The sequence below is a fragment of the Polistes dominula genome, unplaced genomic scaffold (genome assembly GCF_049000335.1).
Source record: "Polistes dominula isolate Pdom_NZ unplaced genomic scaffold, Pdom_raw_medaka contig_75, whole genome shotgun sequence".
In the NCBI taxonomy this organism is placed as follows: Eukaryota; Metazoa; Arthropoda; class Insecta; order Hymenoptera; family Vespidae; genus Polistes; species Polistes dominula.
The window spans coordinates 3,297,052-3,314,932 of NW_028301003.1; the positions used below are offsets into that span (position 1 = coordinate 3,297,052).

Here is a 17,881-nt window from a genome sequence, read left to right on the forward strand (position 1 = left end):
TTTCCTTATTTTGGATCTTGTAATAGTTTCAATAGATTTTTCAACATTTCAATACATATATATATATATATAGTTTGATATTTATTCATAATATTTCATTATTAATAATTATTTTATCAAAATAACTAATTTCTAACTTATTTTTATAAATACTTTTCAATATGTACATACTTTGTTACACTATTAAAAAAAAGTCATAAATCAGCATTTCTTATTTGTAGCATACGTTCTCTAGCAGCCTTGAATTGTTCTAAGACATTTTCAACATTATTCATGAGTGCATCAACGTTATCTCTGTCAAGATATTTACTTTGAAAATATGTCGTATTCATATTGTCGTTGTATCGATGAACAATGTTAAGATTTAGTTTAACATAACCGCTTGATACAACATTTAAATTAGATTTGTCTAACAATGCACTGTCGTGCATCAATGGAATACCACAATGTGTGATATCTTCCAGTTCATAAGTACCACCGGTAAAAAATCTACGAAGAGAATCAACGATATCCCCAGCTGGTCTCCAAGTGGGTATATTTAATTCGTGTGTACCTGGCAACAACGATATAGGTACTACTCCATACCCTTCTATGCGATATCTATATTCAAATTAATGTCATATATTATTTATAGGTTTTTTTAATAAAAGTGAGGTTAGAAAAAGTCTTGGTTAACTCTTATGATATTAACAGTAACTGTAGTCACTCGTTGTACATTCTGAGTGCTTCACTGGTGACTATAATCATCTATTGTTATTTTTTATCCATTTACAATTTGTTTAAATATCTAATATTTAATCTTTCATCTATCAAAAGGGCTAATACTTAATACATACCTAGTCCAACTATCAAGAGATGCTACACATATTAATAAAGACGGCCACTTGGTAATAGCTGCATTTTTAGTTAACACATTTAAATGCAAATCCAATAATATATCCATGATGTAATCAAAGTATGCAGTTTTATCTTTGATACGACACTTTTGTGTTCTACCAATTAATTTTTCTTTTTGTTTGGTACTCCAATCTTTAGGTAAAACGATATAATATGTTATGAATAAACCGTCATAAGTAAAATTGTGTGCAGAAACGATGTTTAGGTTTAAAAAGATTTGCAATATGTTTGGTATTGTTAATTCTATTTCGTTTGGTATCTCTGCCGCTTTGTACAACATCAGTTTTTGTATTTCCTACAAAATATTCAAATATTAGTATTTTAGTTTTCATGTAGAATCACACAGTCCAGTCAGCAGTTTGCTTGCTTGTACCATCGGTTGCAGGGTTACCCATACATATATTCTTTTTTTTACAAGCATGAGTCAAGTAATGATGTCAGTTTAGAAAGATATAAACAAGTAATATGTACATGTGTGGGTTATACCCCTTCTCCAATTTATACATGATCCAACACACTGCGAAGATTTACATTAGTGAAAGAAAGTGTTGGAAGGGAACATTCAAAGAAATATCAAAGTCAGTCAAACTTAAACCATCTACTGGTTAACATGGTCGATCATCTAAATAAATTCTATCAACAATAAACTTGACAATATTTTTAGAACATGAGGAACTTAATTAAAAAATTAACATTTTTGAATCGATTGATAAACAAGTGTCGACAAAGAAATAAATTCATTTTAGTGAATTAATTATAATATTGGTTGATTAAAAAATGTATGCAGCTCCTTATGCAATTTTATAAGAGTATAGTATTCAAGATTTGAGTATTAAACAGTGTGAAAACTGAGATTATTATAAATAAATTTAGTATATAGACAAAATGTCTTATCCACAAAGAATGATCAGACAAATATCAGAAATTTCCTATGTGGGGTACGTATTATTAATAATAATAAAATAATTATATACACATACTTGTCGTAATTCTTCACGTTGTTCTTCCAATTCCGATATAGATTGAATTTCAGAATAATGTTCTATCCAATAATCATATTTAATACCACTATCCATGGTAAGCGTGTAACATTGGTCAGAAGTAAAATCAGGATACATAGTTAAAATATGATTTACTTTGTCATATGTTATTTTGCATAATAACGTTTCCATTTCATGGTCAGTTGTATGAAACAAATCAGATTTATTTTTTCTACTTAAATCGAGTAATATATACATGGTACTACGTTCCATATAAAAATAATGATTAGAACGTATTCTGGTCTCAGTGATTTTATCATCGATAACATTTTTATTATATCTTAATGAAAATGGTTTACGATTAAGCATTTTAGGTAATGCCGATTGATTTTTAAACGACAAATAAGATTGGTAAGGCTTAGTAAGCAAATTTTCATTAGGATAATACGAATCTGTTTCCGTGTAACTGTACAAATGCGAACCTTGCACATTTTGTTCCTTTAACATTTGATGATACTTTTTTTGATAATCGTTAACACAGTTGTTTTCATCTTTGTAAAATTCTATCTCGAATGGACTGAAGATTTTCTCTTGCCATCTAAAAATACGTTCTTCTTCTTCTAAATAATTAGAATCTCTTGTATCGTTATCCGTATCAAATAAATCGGCTAGCAAAGATTTCTGTTGGGCGACTTTAACTCTGTAACAATAAACGTAGCATCAAAATACTACATAAATACTGATTCAGAGTATATAAGATCTTCAAACCAGATGGCTTCTGTTAACTTTCATGCTTTCTGTTTAATCTTTTCTCAAACATACTATTTCATTTTCCTTTAAAAATCAAACACATATATTTTTTTTCGTTCCACATTCAATTACAAAAAGAAAAAGAAAGTATGTAATCTACGTAAACGAAAATTATTTCAAGAATTTTTCATTATCCAAAAACGTTCCATTACTTTTTCCAACAAGCACGAAGTTGATAATTATTATTATTATATATTTTGTTTTTTTGTCGTGATTGGAAAATAATAAAAAAAAATATATATATATATATATATAAATTTATAATTCTTATATACACGTGTATTAGTTCTAATCGTCTAGACATCATGTAATATCGTTGATAAAATCCTTTCAAATTTCAAGGCCAACTGGGAATGTGTCCTATAGACGAATGTAACGATGTAACATAACGATCTAAGTAAATTGTTGTTAGATTTATTATTAATTATTCTTGGAAAAACATAAATTAATGAACATTTGATTGGTCAATACAAAAATGTCAATACAAATTATTATTTTATTTCAATAATAAATATTAAAAATTGGCGCCATTTATTGACCAATCCAATGCATGCATGTATAATTAATAGACACATCCATATAAATATAAATACATAATTTGTGTATGTGTGTTTATATAAATGACAGTATTGTATATACCTAATTTTAAAATTATGTATAGGTTCCTTAACTCGATAACTTGCAGCAATTTGTTTTTTTCCTTGAATATCGGACATATCGATTTTTTTTTTATAAAATCATGGAGAAAAATAATATTTAAATTTGAATTTTTTGTCTTCACTTTCTTACACAATTTAGTGTAAAAAAAAAACAAGTATAAACGTAATGCATAGGAAATAGGAAACAAAAGTATTCCTAATCGTTGCTTAGCAACGTAATAATCAAAATAAAGATAGGTGATTCATTTTGTAGTTTTATCATTTGACTTTCCTCGTTGCAATTTTTCTTTTTTTAAAAATGCATATTTCTGTTTGCCACTAGATAATTTTCATCGTGTTTATTGTAATTAGTATGACATTATTTTTAGATTTTAATTAATTCAAATAATATTTTAATAAGAAAATGTCTAGAAAAAATATTAGTTAATACGTGAAACTACGTAAATCAAAAATAACTGTTGAAGACAATAATTATATTGTGCTATAAATGCAATGTTTTAAAAAATGAATGATAATTAGAGAATTTACTTTATCGCAGTTATTACAAAAATAAATGTGGAAATATTATTTCTGCTATTACAAATGACGTCTATAAAAAGTAAATTTTTTTTTTAATTTTTCCTGTTAAAACGTGTTTTTATTATTATCTTCTATTTTGTTTGTGCTTGGTAAATAATAAGAAAAAACCAGTTTTCAATTGTAATTCTTTAATAAATTATATGCGTATATTAAATTAATTTATTCTAACATTATACGAAAATAAATAAAAAGAAATTGTTTTATTATTGGTCATTTAAGATATTTAAAAAAAAATAAATTCCATCATTTTGATTGGCCAACCGAATATGCAGCATATACAATATTATTTACAATGATTATCGTTAAATATTTATTTGTTTAAAACTTAAGAATTTTCTTGTTTTGAGCTAAGAAGTTAAGAAGAAAAAAAACTAATAAGAAAATCGCCATTAAAACCGGTTTCAAATCAACTGCATTCCTTTTGCCAATGGGGGCCTATCCCGGACCTGTACCGTTGCTTTTCTACGTTTTACGACAGATAATCTTTAAATAATTTTTAAGAATAATACAAAATAAAATTAAATGAATATCATTTTTTTTAATAATTTCTATTTAATTGCAGTATATTTTTTTGTCTTCATTAATTTAATATAAATCAGTTTGTAATATGAGTAAATGGTGAAATCAAAACAACAACTGCAAAGAAAATAAAAAAATAATTATTATCAAATAACAATAATAATAATTAATAGAAAAAAAGAACAAATTTAATTTATATTTATAAAGAAATAAAAAGAGAAAAATGCATTTCCGGTGTGTTTACCCCCATCTAAACTTGAACTCGTGCACTATAAAGAGATCACATGAGTATTTACCTATCTAACGTGTTATCATCTTGTGCACACCTTTACGTTCTTAAAAAGAAATATTTAAAAAGTTCATTTTTAGTGATTTATTTTTATTTTTTTTATTGTTTTTGTTTTCTTTTTCTCTCTTTCTATTTTTTTCCTTAAGTTACGTTGTGCATAACATTTGAAAATTCGTAGAAAATAAAAAGAAATAAAAGGTTTCCTTCATTCATTCTATCGTCTATGAAGTATAATAAAAAAAAAAAAAAAAAAAAAGAAAGAAAAAAAAGAGAATTTTTATTAGACACACCTGTCGAAGGCCAAATCGAATAAACCGTACACTCCGATGATACCAATACTTGTAGTTGTGATTGCTATAGTGTTGTTTGCACCTGGTATATGTGTGTGTAACATTCGAACGTTTCTTATTTGATTTGTGGATTATACTTGAGAGAAAAATTATTGTTTTTATTATTTAAAATTTTTCTATGAAAAATTCTTCTTCCTCTTTTTCATTTTTGTTAAAAATGATGAATGAAATTTAATTGGAAAGTTACACAGTATAAACAGTTTGAAGACAATTGTTGTTCCTTTGCCACGTCTCTGTCAGGGTTATTGACACCTCACAGGTAATTATCTTATTATCTTGAATTTAGGTTTATTATTACAAAAGTTTTTGTAAATGGATTTTTAATTATTGTTTGAAATAATATTTCTCAATTGACTCGTTGTACTCGTCATCGTTGTTTCTTTCTCTTTCTTTCTTTCATTCTTGTTCTATATGTGTCTGTTTATTCTCTATAAAATTGATAAGAGATAGATTAGAAGTACACAATATAAATATTTCAACGAAGTGAGTGATATCATTGACTCAAATCATTTTCGAATTCCACTTATTATCGATGAGTCGTCATTGAACAACAAAATCCACACCTGTGAAAGTTCTTTGCATACACCTGGGAAGGTATCATTTTTAATTGGTCACAAATTTATTAGAAAATATTTGCCTCTTCTATCTTTATTTAAAATTGATACATATAATTGATTGTATCATATTGTAATATTAATTTGATTTTGTCTTCTCATTTAGAAGTTTCAAGTTGATTAGAATGGCGACCAATCAAGAAGGAGAGACCGGAATAACTATTCCTTTACAATATAATGATAGGGTAAGATACAATTTAATATTATTCAATAATATTTCTATATGAAATATTTTATTTATTATCTGTATGGTGATAAATTTCAGCATTGGAAAGGTATCTTTGAAAAATATGACCTAGATGGTGATGGTAAGATCTCGTATCAGGAATTGAAGGCTATGATACGAGGTTCTGCATATACCAATGATATTCCAACCAACGTAGTTCATATAATAATGCGTAAAGCAGATTTGGATGATTCTGGGTATTTGGAATATCCAGAATTCATTGCTATGGTATGTTGTTTTTGTATTCTTATGTATATAAAAAGAAATAGAAAACATTGAATTAGATTTCTTTGTAATTTAGATTCATAGAAAAGATATGCAAGGAGTTTTTGGTCATCTTGTACAACGTTATGTACATTCGATGGTACCTCAAAGACCAACTGCTGCACAGTATTCTCAAACCTCTGCAGATTATACAGATGGACAGTATGAAGAGGAATATAGTTGTAGGCCACCAGCAATTGCGATGATAACCATATCGATAATAGAGATTATATTATTTTTGTACGACGTTATAGAACATAAGTCACTTTCTATGGATGGTCCAGCAGCTACTTTATTTATTTATAATCCGCACAAAAGATACCAAGCTTGGAGGTATATGACATATATGTTTGTACACGTTGGGTAAGTTGTCTTCCAATATCTATGACAAAACACATTAATGAAATAACATTTAAAAGTAAGATATACAAATGTTGATTTTATTACTTAGAATTCTTCACTTGGTCGTTAACTTGTTCGTTCAAATAATGCTGGGTATACCGCTGGAAATGGTTCATAAATGGTGGAGAGTATTAATCATCTACATAGCTGGAGTGATAGCTGGATCTCTTGGAACATCGGTTTCAGATCCTACTGTTTATTTAGCAGGAGCATCTGGTGGTGTATACGCACTAATTACTGCACACGTAGCAACAATATTGATGAATTGGTCGGAAATGGAATTTGCTGGTCTTCAGTCAATAGTGTTCCTAGTTATAGCTGTAGTTGACATTGGTCAAGCAATATACAGCCGTTATGTCGAAGTAGATGTAGATAATCAAATTGGTTACGTAGCTCATTTGGCTGGTGCCTTAGCTGGACTTCTTGTCGGTATTAATGTCCTTCGTAATCTTGAAGTTAGAACTTGGGAAAAGGTTGTTTGGTGGGTCAGTATTGTTACATATACAATTCTCATGACGGCAGCTATTTTGTGGAATATTTTATATCCTTCGTATTATTCGTAATAGTTACAAAAAATAGATTATAATGTTCGTTTTTTATTTTTTTTTTGCATATATATATATATACATCAAATGAGTATCGTAATATTTTCATTTAAAATGAATTTTGTGTTCCAAGAACGTGCCTAATCGAGAATCAGTACAAATTAAGGAAACACTATTAAAAACTATCTTGTTAATGCCTTAAAGCGTGTTAATCAAAGAACATACGCGATAAAAAAACAAACTTATTTATAAAGAAAACTCTAATGTGCTTTAATAACTTGCTGAATTATCATAATATATACATATATATGTATATCTATTTATATAATATCATTTAAGATCGATACACACGCACAATTACAAGATGTACTGTGATATACAATGCAATTATGGGCATTGCAAAACAAGTAATCATTTACTATCATTATCAATTTTCTATTGCATATAGTATGATTACATTATCTCTCTTTCTGTCTCTCTCTCTCTCTCTCTCTATGATTAATTTTTCATTTTGTACATGTGAGAGAATGCTACCTCTTCTATGTTTCATTATTTGTCAATTTTTACGTAAACAAGTATTTTCTAACTGCTATCAAAATGTCAATTATTCATTTGGTATATCATATCGTACGTTTATGTATGAATATACGAACTTAATTATTATAATAATGTAAATTAAGAGGTGCAGTATTACTTTTTTTGTTTTCTTCTTTTTTTCTTTTTATATATATATATATATATAACATAATATAATTCATGTTTTGTTGATTTATACGTAAATTGAAGTTAATTTAAACAAAGTATGATGATAAGTGGCACAATAGGTGCCTACTGTTGTCATATATATATATTATATTTAATAATATTTATAATTTTTTTTTGGTTTATTATAATAATTAAATTATAGGCTAACGTTTCAAAAATTACATAGAAATATTTTTTGTATTTTTCATTGGCTTTCAAGATTCGTTACCTTGATGTACCTGAATTGAAAAAAAAAACATAAATAGCCATTATTTTCTTTTATTACTATACGCACACATTTAGTGCATAAGAATTTTTGTTTGACTTACGTAGTATTAATAATTTAATTATTAGTATTATATACAGGATCTCTCTTATATATGTTGACGACGCGGTAATATTTACAACCGAACCAAAAATTATAAAGTCATAATTAAGTTATAGTTTATTATGCGTCAGGATAATTAGACTTTTCATTCTTGCATAAAAAAAAAGAAAAAGATGAAACGAAATAAAATTTTAATATCGTATTTCAATAACGTCAATAATTTAATTCATTATTTTTTATTATTCTTCATATTAAAATTTTTGTATTATGGGCTAGGAACTGTCTTTGTGTTTTTTTTACTCTTAATGCAATTATTAAAAACAAAAACGTAAAAGATAATTACATATTTTAATGTATAAATAAATTTAATCTTATGACGATGTAATAATGCAGACGTGTAGTAATTTTTTTGTTAAAACTATACAGTTTAAGAACAAAATATCAGACTTTGGTTATTCAATGAACAAAAAAACACGAACAAATGTTATTTTAAACTTGGACATTATTTCTGTACAACTATAATAGCAAGAGCTATAAAATACAGTTTATATATACATGCACACACACACTTTATTTGTGTGAAATAAACAATGATACTACATATTATGGTTGTATATTTATATAATTTAAAAAATTATATTTGTTCTAAAAATATTATTACTAATAATAATGATAATGTGTATCAGAGATACATATTTATTTTTATAAAATATAATAAATTATAATAAATTAAAAAAAAAGGAAAACATTATATACAAATTATTGTAATATTAAAATTAAATTATTAACATTTCAAGTAACGTATTATTTTAAACAAGTTATTTATGAAATTATTTATAATAATTTATAGGTTATAAGAAAGTATTTAAATTGCATTAAATTTTTTTAAATAAACAAAACATCAAAGTTTACTTGCAAAAAATGTTAATCTTGAAGATAGTTAAAGTTTGATTTATATCGAACATATTATTTATGATTGAAACCATCAAATGTATATAAACTATTTTTCAAGCGTTACTTGGAGCTTTGAAATTGGCGCGTTGAATAATTGAAACGTCGATTTTGAAATTGGCGCATTAAACGATCGGTTTGAATTTGGTTTTGAATTTTGCCGCGTAAAATTAATGGAATGTTAATTTTCAATTTCGCGTGAAAAATTATTGATATTATCGTAATTAATCGCAGTTATGTTGTACGTTTATAAATATAAGAAGAAGAATATGGTTGTTGATCGAGTAATTAAAGGCCAACAAGGTTATGCTCATCGTTATAACGGAGGTGATTTTTATTTCAACAAAAATAACAATTTACATTGAACTATTTTGATAATAATATTATTATCGTGTATGCTACACGTGTAGTTTTATTTTTATTTTATTTTACTTTACTTTACTTTACTTACTTTAACTTTACTTTAATTTTATTTTACTTTACTTTACTTTATTTTATTTTATTTTACTTTACTTTTATTTTTTACTGTAGGCATGGTATGCTTTCGCTCGCTATTAATTGTAATAATCTGCTTATTTGTTTATTTTATTTATTTTTCTTTCGTGTATAATCAATGATGATTTTAATAATAATTCGCAATTTGAATAGCGTTGTCCTTAAATTAATAATCGCTATTGATTTATTTTCTTGTTATATTCTTCTTTCTCTTCATCTCTTTCTTGCGGTTATGGGTTTGTTGATGATTTGTGTTGTATTTATTGTTTATTGTAATAAGTTGGTAAGTAGTAGCAATATTAATGAGTAATATTATTTTTTAAAAAGCGATCTTTAAGCTTCGTACTCAATGGTTTTTTCACATTTTTTTTCTTTTCTTTTATTTTGTTTCGTTAGGTTTACAACTTTTTTCACTTTTTTCTTTTTTATTAATTATGATACAAGTATAGTCAGGAGGGAACTGAGATTTGAGTACCTCGACCTTTTTTTTTTGTCTTTCTTTTCGTCTTCTTCTTCTTTTTTATTCATATTTTATATATGTATTATTTTATATGTTTATATATTTTATATATTTATATTTATATATTTATATATGTATATACAACAAGGACTTCCCGCCTTTTTGTTTTTGTTTGTTTGTTTTGTTTAAATTTAAACAGATAATCTCTCGTAATGATGATGATGGTGATTATGATTATGATTATGGTGACAATGATGACAGGTGACAGAATAGAGACATCGACCGATTTTTTTTTTATGTAATATTTTTTCTTTCCTTTCTTCTTTTCTTCAATTCGTTTTTCATTTTCATTTGAATGTTTCTTTTTTTTCTATCCTTTTTAAGAACGAGTAGGTATATCTCAATTTAAATTTCCCCGCCATTACAGTACAAGTATTTGTTTACCCCCACCACGCGGAACAGAGATATTTAATATTTCCACCTTGTACGTGTATGTGTATGTATGTTTTTTTTTTAAATACCAAATATTCGTAAATTTAATTTTTTTTAAGATCACACACACGCACTCATATACACACACACACACAGACATTTTTTTTCTTTTTCTCAATTATTCCTTTTTATAGTACGTGCGTATTTTTATACGATTTTGTTTTTCACACATAACGTCGACAGAATAATCGTTATTGTTATTAATAATAATAATTATTATTATTATAGTAATAATAATAATAATAATAATAATAATAATAATAATAATAATAATAATAATAATAATAATAATAATATAATAATAGTAATAATGATAATATTAATAATATTAATAATAAGCGTATGCTTTACACCGACATTCATCATCAATTATTTTGACTCACATACTTCTATTTTAATTACGACCAATCCCCATCGGTCGACTTTTATTATATGATCGATTTATTTTTAATCGATTTATTATTCTTCCTTCCTTTTTTTTATTATTATTATTATTTTTATTAGAAGATGGAAAATTTTCACACATACTCGATGCCCCGAGGAGAAGACGGTGAAACGCGAATAAAATTGTCTTTTTCTTACTTTTTATTTTTTTTTTTATTTTTATTCTTTTTATTTTTATTTTTATTTTTTACTCGTACTCGTCGTTGATTTTTTCATTTTGCAATTTATTTCAAAGGGGTTTTTTTTTTAAGTTAAGTGTGTTAATTTTTGCAAACATTTGTAAATTTAAATGAAATTTATTTATTATATTTTTTGTTATGTCTTTTCGAAGGGACAGCTATATTGTTTCGCGGTGTGTATTTTTTTTTATTTTTATTTTATTATCGAACCTCTTTTCGAAATATATTTTTTTTTATAGACTCCTCCATTTTTTCCCTTTTATTTTACTGTTTTATTAGTTCGAAATAATCTCGTTGCTGGCGATCTATTAATTTTTTGTTTTTATTTATTATTTTATTTGGTGCTATTTCCCTACAGTGAGAGAGAGTTTTATTTTACCGTGCGATGATAACTTATCGACATTGATCGATGTGAAAGATGGTTTTTTTTTTTTTAATTTTTTTCCCTTCTCTTTTTACAACGATCTATTTCATTATTCTTTTCGAAATGATTATTTTTAAATAATAATAATAATAATAATAATAATAATAATAATAATAATAATAAAAATGAAAATGATAATGATAGAAATAAAAAAATGGCGACAAGAATAATAGGAAGACGTATTTCCAACGAATATTTTTACTCTCGATTTTACAGTCTCTGTGTTTTTCTTATCATATTTTTCTTTCTTTTTTTATTATTTTTATATTATAATTATTTAATTTTATTTTAATTATAACTTTTTTTTTTTTTTTGAAAATAATGGCAATATTTTTTCTCTCTAATGAAACCTTTTTGAAATTTAAAAAATAGTTGATACCAATTAAATTTTTTTTTTACGGCGCGAAAAGATCATACCTACACAAGTTTTGTCTAAAAAAAAAAAAAAAAAAAAACGTTTATCGAAGAAAAAAGAAAAAGAAAAAAAGAAAAGAATTATTTACAATTATTATACAAAGTTTTTAATACAAAAATTAGTTAGTAAATTAATTAAAATTCAGCTGCCTAAAATAATATATATAGATATACAGATACAAGAGTATATTAATAATAATAATAATAATAATAGTAATAATTAGAAAACTTCTCGTTACATTTTGAACACAAGAAAAAACGGTTGATCTTTTGATCGAAGCAGTAGCAATAATGGCGCGTCTCCTACGTACTCGTTCCGCGCGGTAAAATACAAACGTAGTTTAAAATTAGATTCCGACATTAATGTTGTGTTATTTTGGGAGTATCTTTTTCATCTAACAATAATAACAATAACAATAATAATAATAATCTATCGTGTGTTTTGAAAGTCCACAACGGGTGTTATCCCCAAAACAATTATTGACCGCCTTGAAAATCATAGATCTGCTGATATGGACATACAAACAACTACAAAAAGCAGTAGGGTCCTAGAAACATGGTCACATATACATGAGAAAGTTTTTTAAATACAGATATTTACGCTGTAAATGTGTCAACAATAACAGAAGAATCTGATCGTAGAATTATAAATGTTATATAAGAGAGACTGTATTTGATGGCATGTCCGTACCGGCCTTTCAGTATCACCGACTAAAATGGCCGACAAATCTGAACAAATAAAAAAAAATAATAATAATAATAGTAACAATAGTATTTTAGAAGCAACAACTTGTGTTCGTGTCATTTCCTTTTTTTGTCATTTTAAACAATGAAGAATAATTCACGTTCATTTATGGGTTTTCTTTTTTTTCTATTTTGAATAATTAATTTTTTACCTAATTAAATGTGTGTTTACAATTTACGATTTTGAGTTACTTTTTATTTTTTTCTTTACTTTAATTTTTATCAAGAAAAATAATATTAAATATAGCTGAACGAAAAGTAACGATGTATGCGTGGGAGTATATATATATGTGTGTATGTTGCGTGTCATGTTTTTATATATATATATATATATATATATATATATGTATAAATATAAAATTAGGCTGTATAAAAAGTCTCTTTGTGTTATGGCGTCGCATGTCTCAATGAAAGTATAATAGTTTTTTTATTTAATATTTATATAAATGTTAATAAGAGTTATATACGTTAATATATTTAACATATACTAACTCATTTTGTATGTGTTATATGTGTGTGTCTGTATATATATACATAAATGTTATCTTTTCTATTTCCCTTATAGTTATTATTAAATAATAATAATAATAATAATAATAATAATAATAATAATAATAATAATAATAATAATAATAATAATAATAATAATAATAATGATAATAATAATAATGATAATAATAGTAATGATAATAATAATAATAATAATAATAATAATAATAATAATAATAATAATAATAATAATAATAATAATAATAATAATAATGTATTTTGATAGTCAGAGCGTATATTCGGGTGGTTTTTTAATATTATTTTTTAATAATAATAATGATTGAACGAAATGAAAATTAGCACGTGTACCAATTTTTGTTTCACTTTGTTTTTAGTATAATAATTATTTTGTATGTAAGATTGTGTCCTATGTGAACAATATTATACATATATATATATATATACATATATATATGTATAAATTATTATTCTAATTAAATAAGAGAACGTAGTATCGGGAAAAAAAAATTAGAAACAAAATACTCTTTTTCCCTAGTCAGTTCGTGGTTGCATATTTCTAAACCCCTAAATGCTAGCTACGTCACTTATTATACACTATTAAACCTCGACTTTTATTAATCAATTAATAATAATAATAATAATAATAATTAATAATCAATAATTATAATCATATAATAATAATAATATAATTAATAATAGCATTATTACAATTAAAATTAGTCATCATCAATAGTATTGTATAACTAATTTGCTTGGCTTAGAAATTAATAGTATGTATGTATTATTTTTATGTACAACAGTTATTAAGAAGTTACACAATCCTTTTGTTTATTATTTTTTTTTCTATTTTTTTTCTTTTCTTTTTTTTTCAATCATTCCTTCTTTTCCAATTTATAATTTTTCTCTTTTCTTCTTTGTTTTTTCCTTTTTAAAATTCCCGCGTTTCTCTCTCTCTCTCTCTCTCTCTTTCTCGATTTTAATTTATTTCTTTCAAAGTCTTTCTCTTATTTATAACCAAAAAAATGAGATATGAGATGTTAATAATAATTTGATGGTATATTATTAGTAGTTTTTTTTTTATTCTTTTTGTTTTATTATGGATAATCGTTCTTTTTTTATTATTATTATTCTCGTATTATTTGTATATATTTATTTATTTATTTATTCATTTAATTAGATTTTCTTTTGACTTCTCCATTTTCAAAGTCAAAACAAAATGGCGATCTCCCCTCCCTTTCTCTGACACACATTGTTCCTTTTCTCTTTCTCTTTCTCTCTCGTACATTGTCAAAATCGTTCTCTCTCTTTTTTTTCTACATTGTTAACATCATTCTCTCTCATTCTCTCATACATTGTCAATATCGTTCTCTCTCTTTCTTGACGTGCTAATAAATTGCATCAATATTCGAATTAATCACGATTTTCCCCATCGTACGTACTCAATTGAAGTTTCATTAATTTTTTCTGTTCAGCGAAAAAGAAAAATTATGTTCATCATTTTTTTCTTTTTTTTTCTCATTTTTTTTTCGTTTGTTTGTTTTTAAATCGCACACTATTACACAGGCTAATACAATTCATACTTGATTTATTATATATATATGTATATGTTTGTTTGTTGTTTTTTGCCTATGCATTATGTGTATTTTTTGTATATTTACTGTATATACATATATATATTTAACAGGTTTTCTATTTTCTTAAGTTTTTTTTTTTAGGTTATATCGAGTCATTCATTATTAAAATTTCTAGACACATCATAGGACCACATACGAAATAAAAATCACTCGCACGCACGCCCCATCCTCCATTTCCACCTCCATTTTCTCATCCTCATCCTCATCCTCCTACAGTTCTACCATTTTCTTTCTTTTTTTTCATTTCAGCCTATTTTTCCATTTTACGTTTTTTTTTAAATTAATATACATATTTATTTATTTATTTCTAAATAATAATAATATATGTGTATTAATTAATCGTTTATGTACAAAAAAGCGTTTGCGTGTAAGTGTTAGTGTGTGTGTGTGTGTGTGTGTGTGTGTGTGTATATTTCTTCAGGAACCATTTTCTTTTAGTCTCATTTTACTTTTTTTTTCCTTTTTTTTTTTTTTTTTTTAATAATTTCAGGACTAGCCATGACTTCATTTTTTTTCTTTACCTTTCATTATTATTATTATTAATATTATTAATTATATTATTATATATATTATTTTTATCAATAATAAATGGCTTATACAGGGAAGGTTATGGTCTTTTTTCTTTTGCAATGTAAAATCAAAATGGCGTTCTTGATGTTGGATGCTACGTAATTTCGTTATTTTTAAATGAACAAAAAGTTGACAGACTGTTGTGCAGCAGTTTTGAAAATTAAGTAATAAATTTATGTACATATACATAAATAAATAAATAAATATATATATATATATGCATATAATATATATATATATTTATTTATTTATTATAATACATAATTCATGTTTTTAAAAATTTCTTCGTTTAAAACTATTTAGCAAATTTTTAATAATATATTATAATCCTTATAAATCCATATATTTTTGTTATATTTTTCATTACGATAATAATAATAATAATAATATAAACAAAAATGAAGGAAGGAAAAAATTAAAATGAGACGTTAAGAAAATGAAAAAAAAAAAAATAAATATGGAGTCTTGATAATTGGGTCGCTCACGGATATTTTAAGTGAATTTAAAATGAACAAAAGAAAAGAAAGAAAAATGATAGACGAAAAATAAAATCAAGAATAATAATAATACATAAAAAAAATAAGAAATAAAGAAAGACACTAATTTGAATCGTCCGAGAGTTATATGGTGTGTCTACTATGTGTGTGTCGTGTATAATACGTTAATATATGATGCAATTTATGCACGTGTCCTTCTACCCAATTCGTATATGTCGAATATAATTACGACATCGTCCCGAAATCCTGATAAATAAAGCGTCATGGCTTTCCAGCTTGCCTTAACTAAAAAAGTATGAACAACAGACTATCAATCTTCGTCCGAAAGTGGCTCGTATTGAGCGGAAAGCAAAGGTGCCGGTTCCGGTTGCATTTGATCGGATTTGGAAACGGCAGATGAGACTGAGGTTGGAGGTGGAGGTGCTGGAGGTGGTCCAGTATGAACACCCAATGCACTGAACGGATAAAAAGTAGTAGTGGGAGCTGGCGGAGCTGGGGTAGCTTGATTAGCTGATTGTTGTTGGACTTGTTTGTTGGATGTATCGTCAACTATCATTTCGCTGTTAGCAGGACTATCGACGTTCATATTGGATTTATCGTCTTTCTCAACGGTCGATGAATTTCCAGGACCACCGGATACAGGGTTATTACCGGTAACGACACTACCACTGCCACTATTACCACTACCACTACCACCAATACCACCACCGCCACTACCACTACCTGTGCCGCTGTTAACAACTCCTCCAGCAACACTACCTACTACACCACATGTACCACCACCATTACCAACAGCACCAGCACCACCACCGGTGGAACCTCCAGTATTACCACCAACGGTACCACTTGAACCACCTCCTCCGCTTCCTCCACCACTACCTCCTCCTCCTCCTCCTCCTCCACCGTTTCTTTCTCTTTCTCTTTCTCGTTCCCTTTCTCTTTCCCTTTCTCGTTCTCTTTCTCTTTCCCTTTCTCGTTCTCTTTCTCTTTCTCTTTCTCCTCCTCCTCCTCCCGTTGATCCAGCTTTATCATCTTCGGACGTACGCATCACCTCCACGATTTTATTCTTAACGTAATCCAGTGGAGATAGGTGTGGTTTGTTAGAGGGTGTACCGGAAGTTGAGGTGGCAGTGCTCGTTTCGTAGAAGCGACGCCCGTAATGATTCGTGTTAGCTTCCGGAGGAGAGACTGGTTCGACGGAATGGAACTGTTGCTTCCCCACCGAGGATGAGGATTGTTGTTGTTGTTGTTGTTGTTGTTGCTGTTGTTGTTGCTGCTGTTGCTGCTGTTGTTGTTGCTGTTGTTGTTGTTGTTGCTGCTGTTGCTGCTGTTGTTGCTGCTGCTGTTGCTGTTGTTGGGATTGTTGTTGAGCAACTCGTATTATCTGTCGTTCGTCACCAGTCTTCACGGAGTCAGCTTCGTTTCCTTTCCGCAACTTCCATTGTTCCTCCGAAATTTGATATCTATCGTACGAGGGAAACCGTACAGAGACTCTAGTTTTTTATGATTTTTATTATTATTATTGTTGTTTCTTTTTTGAATATAACATTTGCATATTATTATAACAACATAAGAATAATATTTACTTTTTAATTCGATTGTATTTCGTTAAGTTTTTCTCTAAAGAAGATTTCTTACCCGGTATAAGATCTATACGATGAATGTAGAGGCCCGTAATCTTTAGTTACAATATGATCGACATGTTCCCCTAGAGTAATAGCCTTGTTTCCGCTTCCGTTGCCACCTCCACCACCTGCTCCGCTGTTTCCTCTCCCCTCACTTGCTGGACTGTGTACCATGCCATTAGGTTCTGTCTGTGTGTCTAGATGGAATTCCTGGAAAGACATTGTACTTTTTCAAT

At 26.9% G+C, this 17,881-nt stretch overlaps 3 protein-coding genes across 7 annotated transcripts in view; 1 reads left to right on the top strand and 2 right to left on the bottom strand.

The window, feature by feature from the left end:
* Positions 1 to 126: 126 nt before the first annotated feature.
* Mks1 (Meckel syndrome, type 1) lies at positions 127 to 5,154 on the bottom strand. Of its 2 annotated transcripts, none has more exons than XM_089173896.1 (4): positions 5,024 to 5,154; positions 1,878 to 2,577; positions 837 to 1,192; positions 127 to 600 (listed from the first exon to the last, which is right to left on the bottom strand). In XM_089173896.1, exons 1-4 carry the CDS (start codon positions 5,125 to 5,127, stop codon positions 195 to 197), a joined length of 1,566 nt encoding a protein of 521 aa, XP_089030022.1. In that variant the 5' UTR covers positions 5,128 to 5,154; the 3' UTR covers positions 127 to 194. The 2 variants fall into 2 exon arrangements, with proteins under 2 accessions (XP_089030022.1, XP_015182620.2); XM_015327134.2 differs by lacking the exon at positions 5,024 to 5,154 and adding an exon at positions 3,327 to 3,437.
* On the top strand, positions 436 to 8,810 carry rho-4 (rhomboid-4). 4 transcript variants are annotated; one of them, XM_015327133.2, is made up of 5 exons: positions 436 to 571; positions 5,804 to 5,882; positions 5,963 to 6,151; positions 6,225 to 6,550; positions 6,639 to 8,810. In XM_015327133.2, exons 2-5 carry the CDS (start codon positions 5,823 to 5,825, stop codon positions 7,150 to 7,152), a joined length of 1,089 nt encoding a protein of 362 aa, XP_015182619.1. In that variant the 5' UTR covers positions 436 to 571; positions 5,804 to 5,822; the 3' UTR covers positions 7,153 to 8,810. The 4 variants fall into 4 exon arrangements, with proteins under 4 accessions (XP_015182619.1, XP_015182617.1, XP_015182616.1 ...); XM_015327131.2 differs by lacking the exon at positions 436 to 571 and adding an exon at positions 1,179 to 1,835; XM_015327130.2 differs by lacking the exon at positions 436 to 571 and adding an exon at positions 5,202 to 5,342.
* Positions 8,811 to 9,467: 657 nt separating this feature from the next.
* Smr (nuclear receptor corepressor smrter) overlaps positions 9,468 to 17,881 on the bottom strand; it is a 63,816-nt gene continuing 55,402 nt past the window's right edge. The window contains 2 exon segments of the mRNA XM_089173894.1: positions 9,468 to 17,483; positions 17,659 to 17,855. Coding sequence (XP_089030020.1) covers positions 16,331 to 17,483; positions 17,659 to 17,855 — 1,350 coding nt within the window. The 3' untranslated portion in view covers positions 9,468 to 16,330.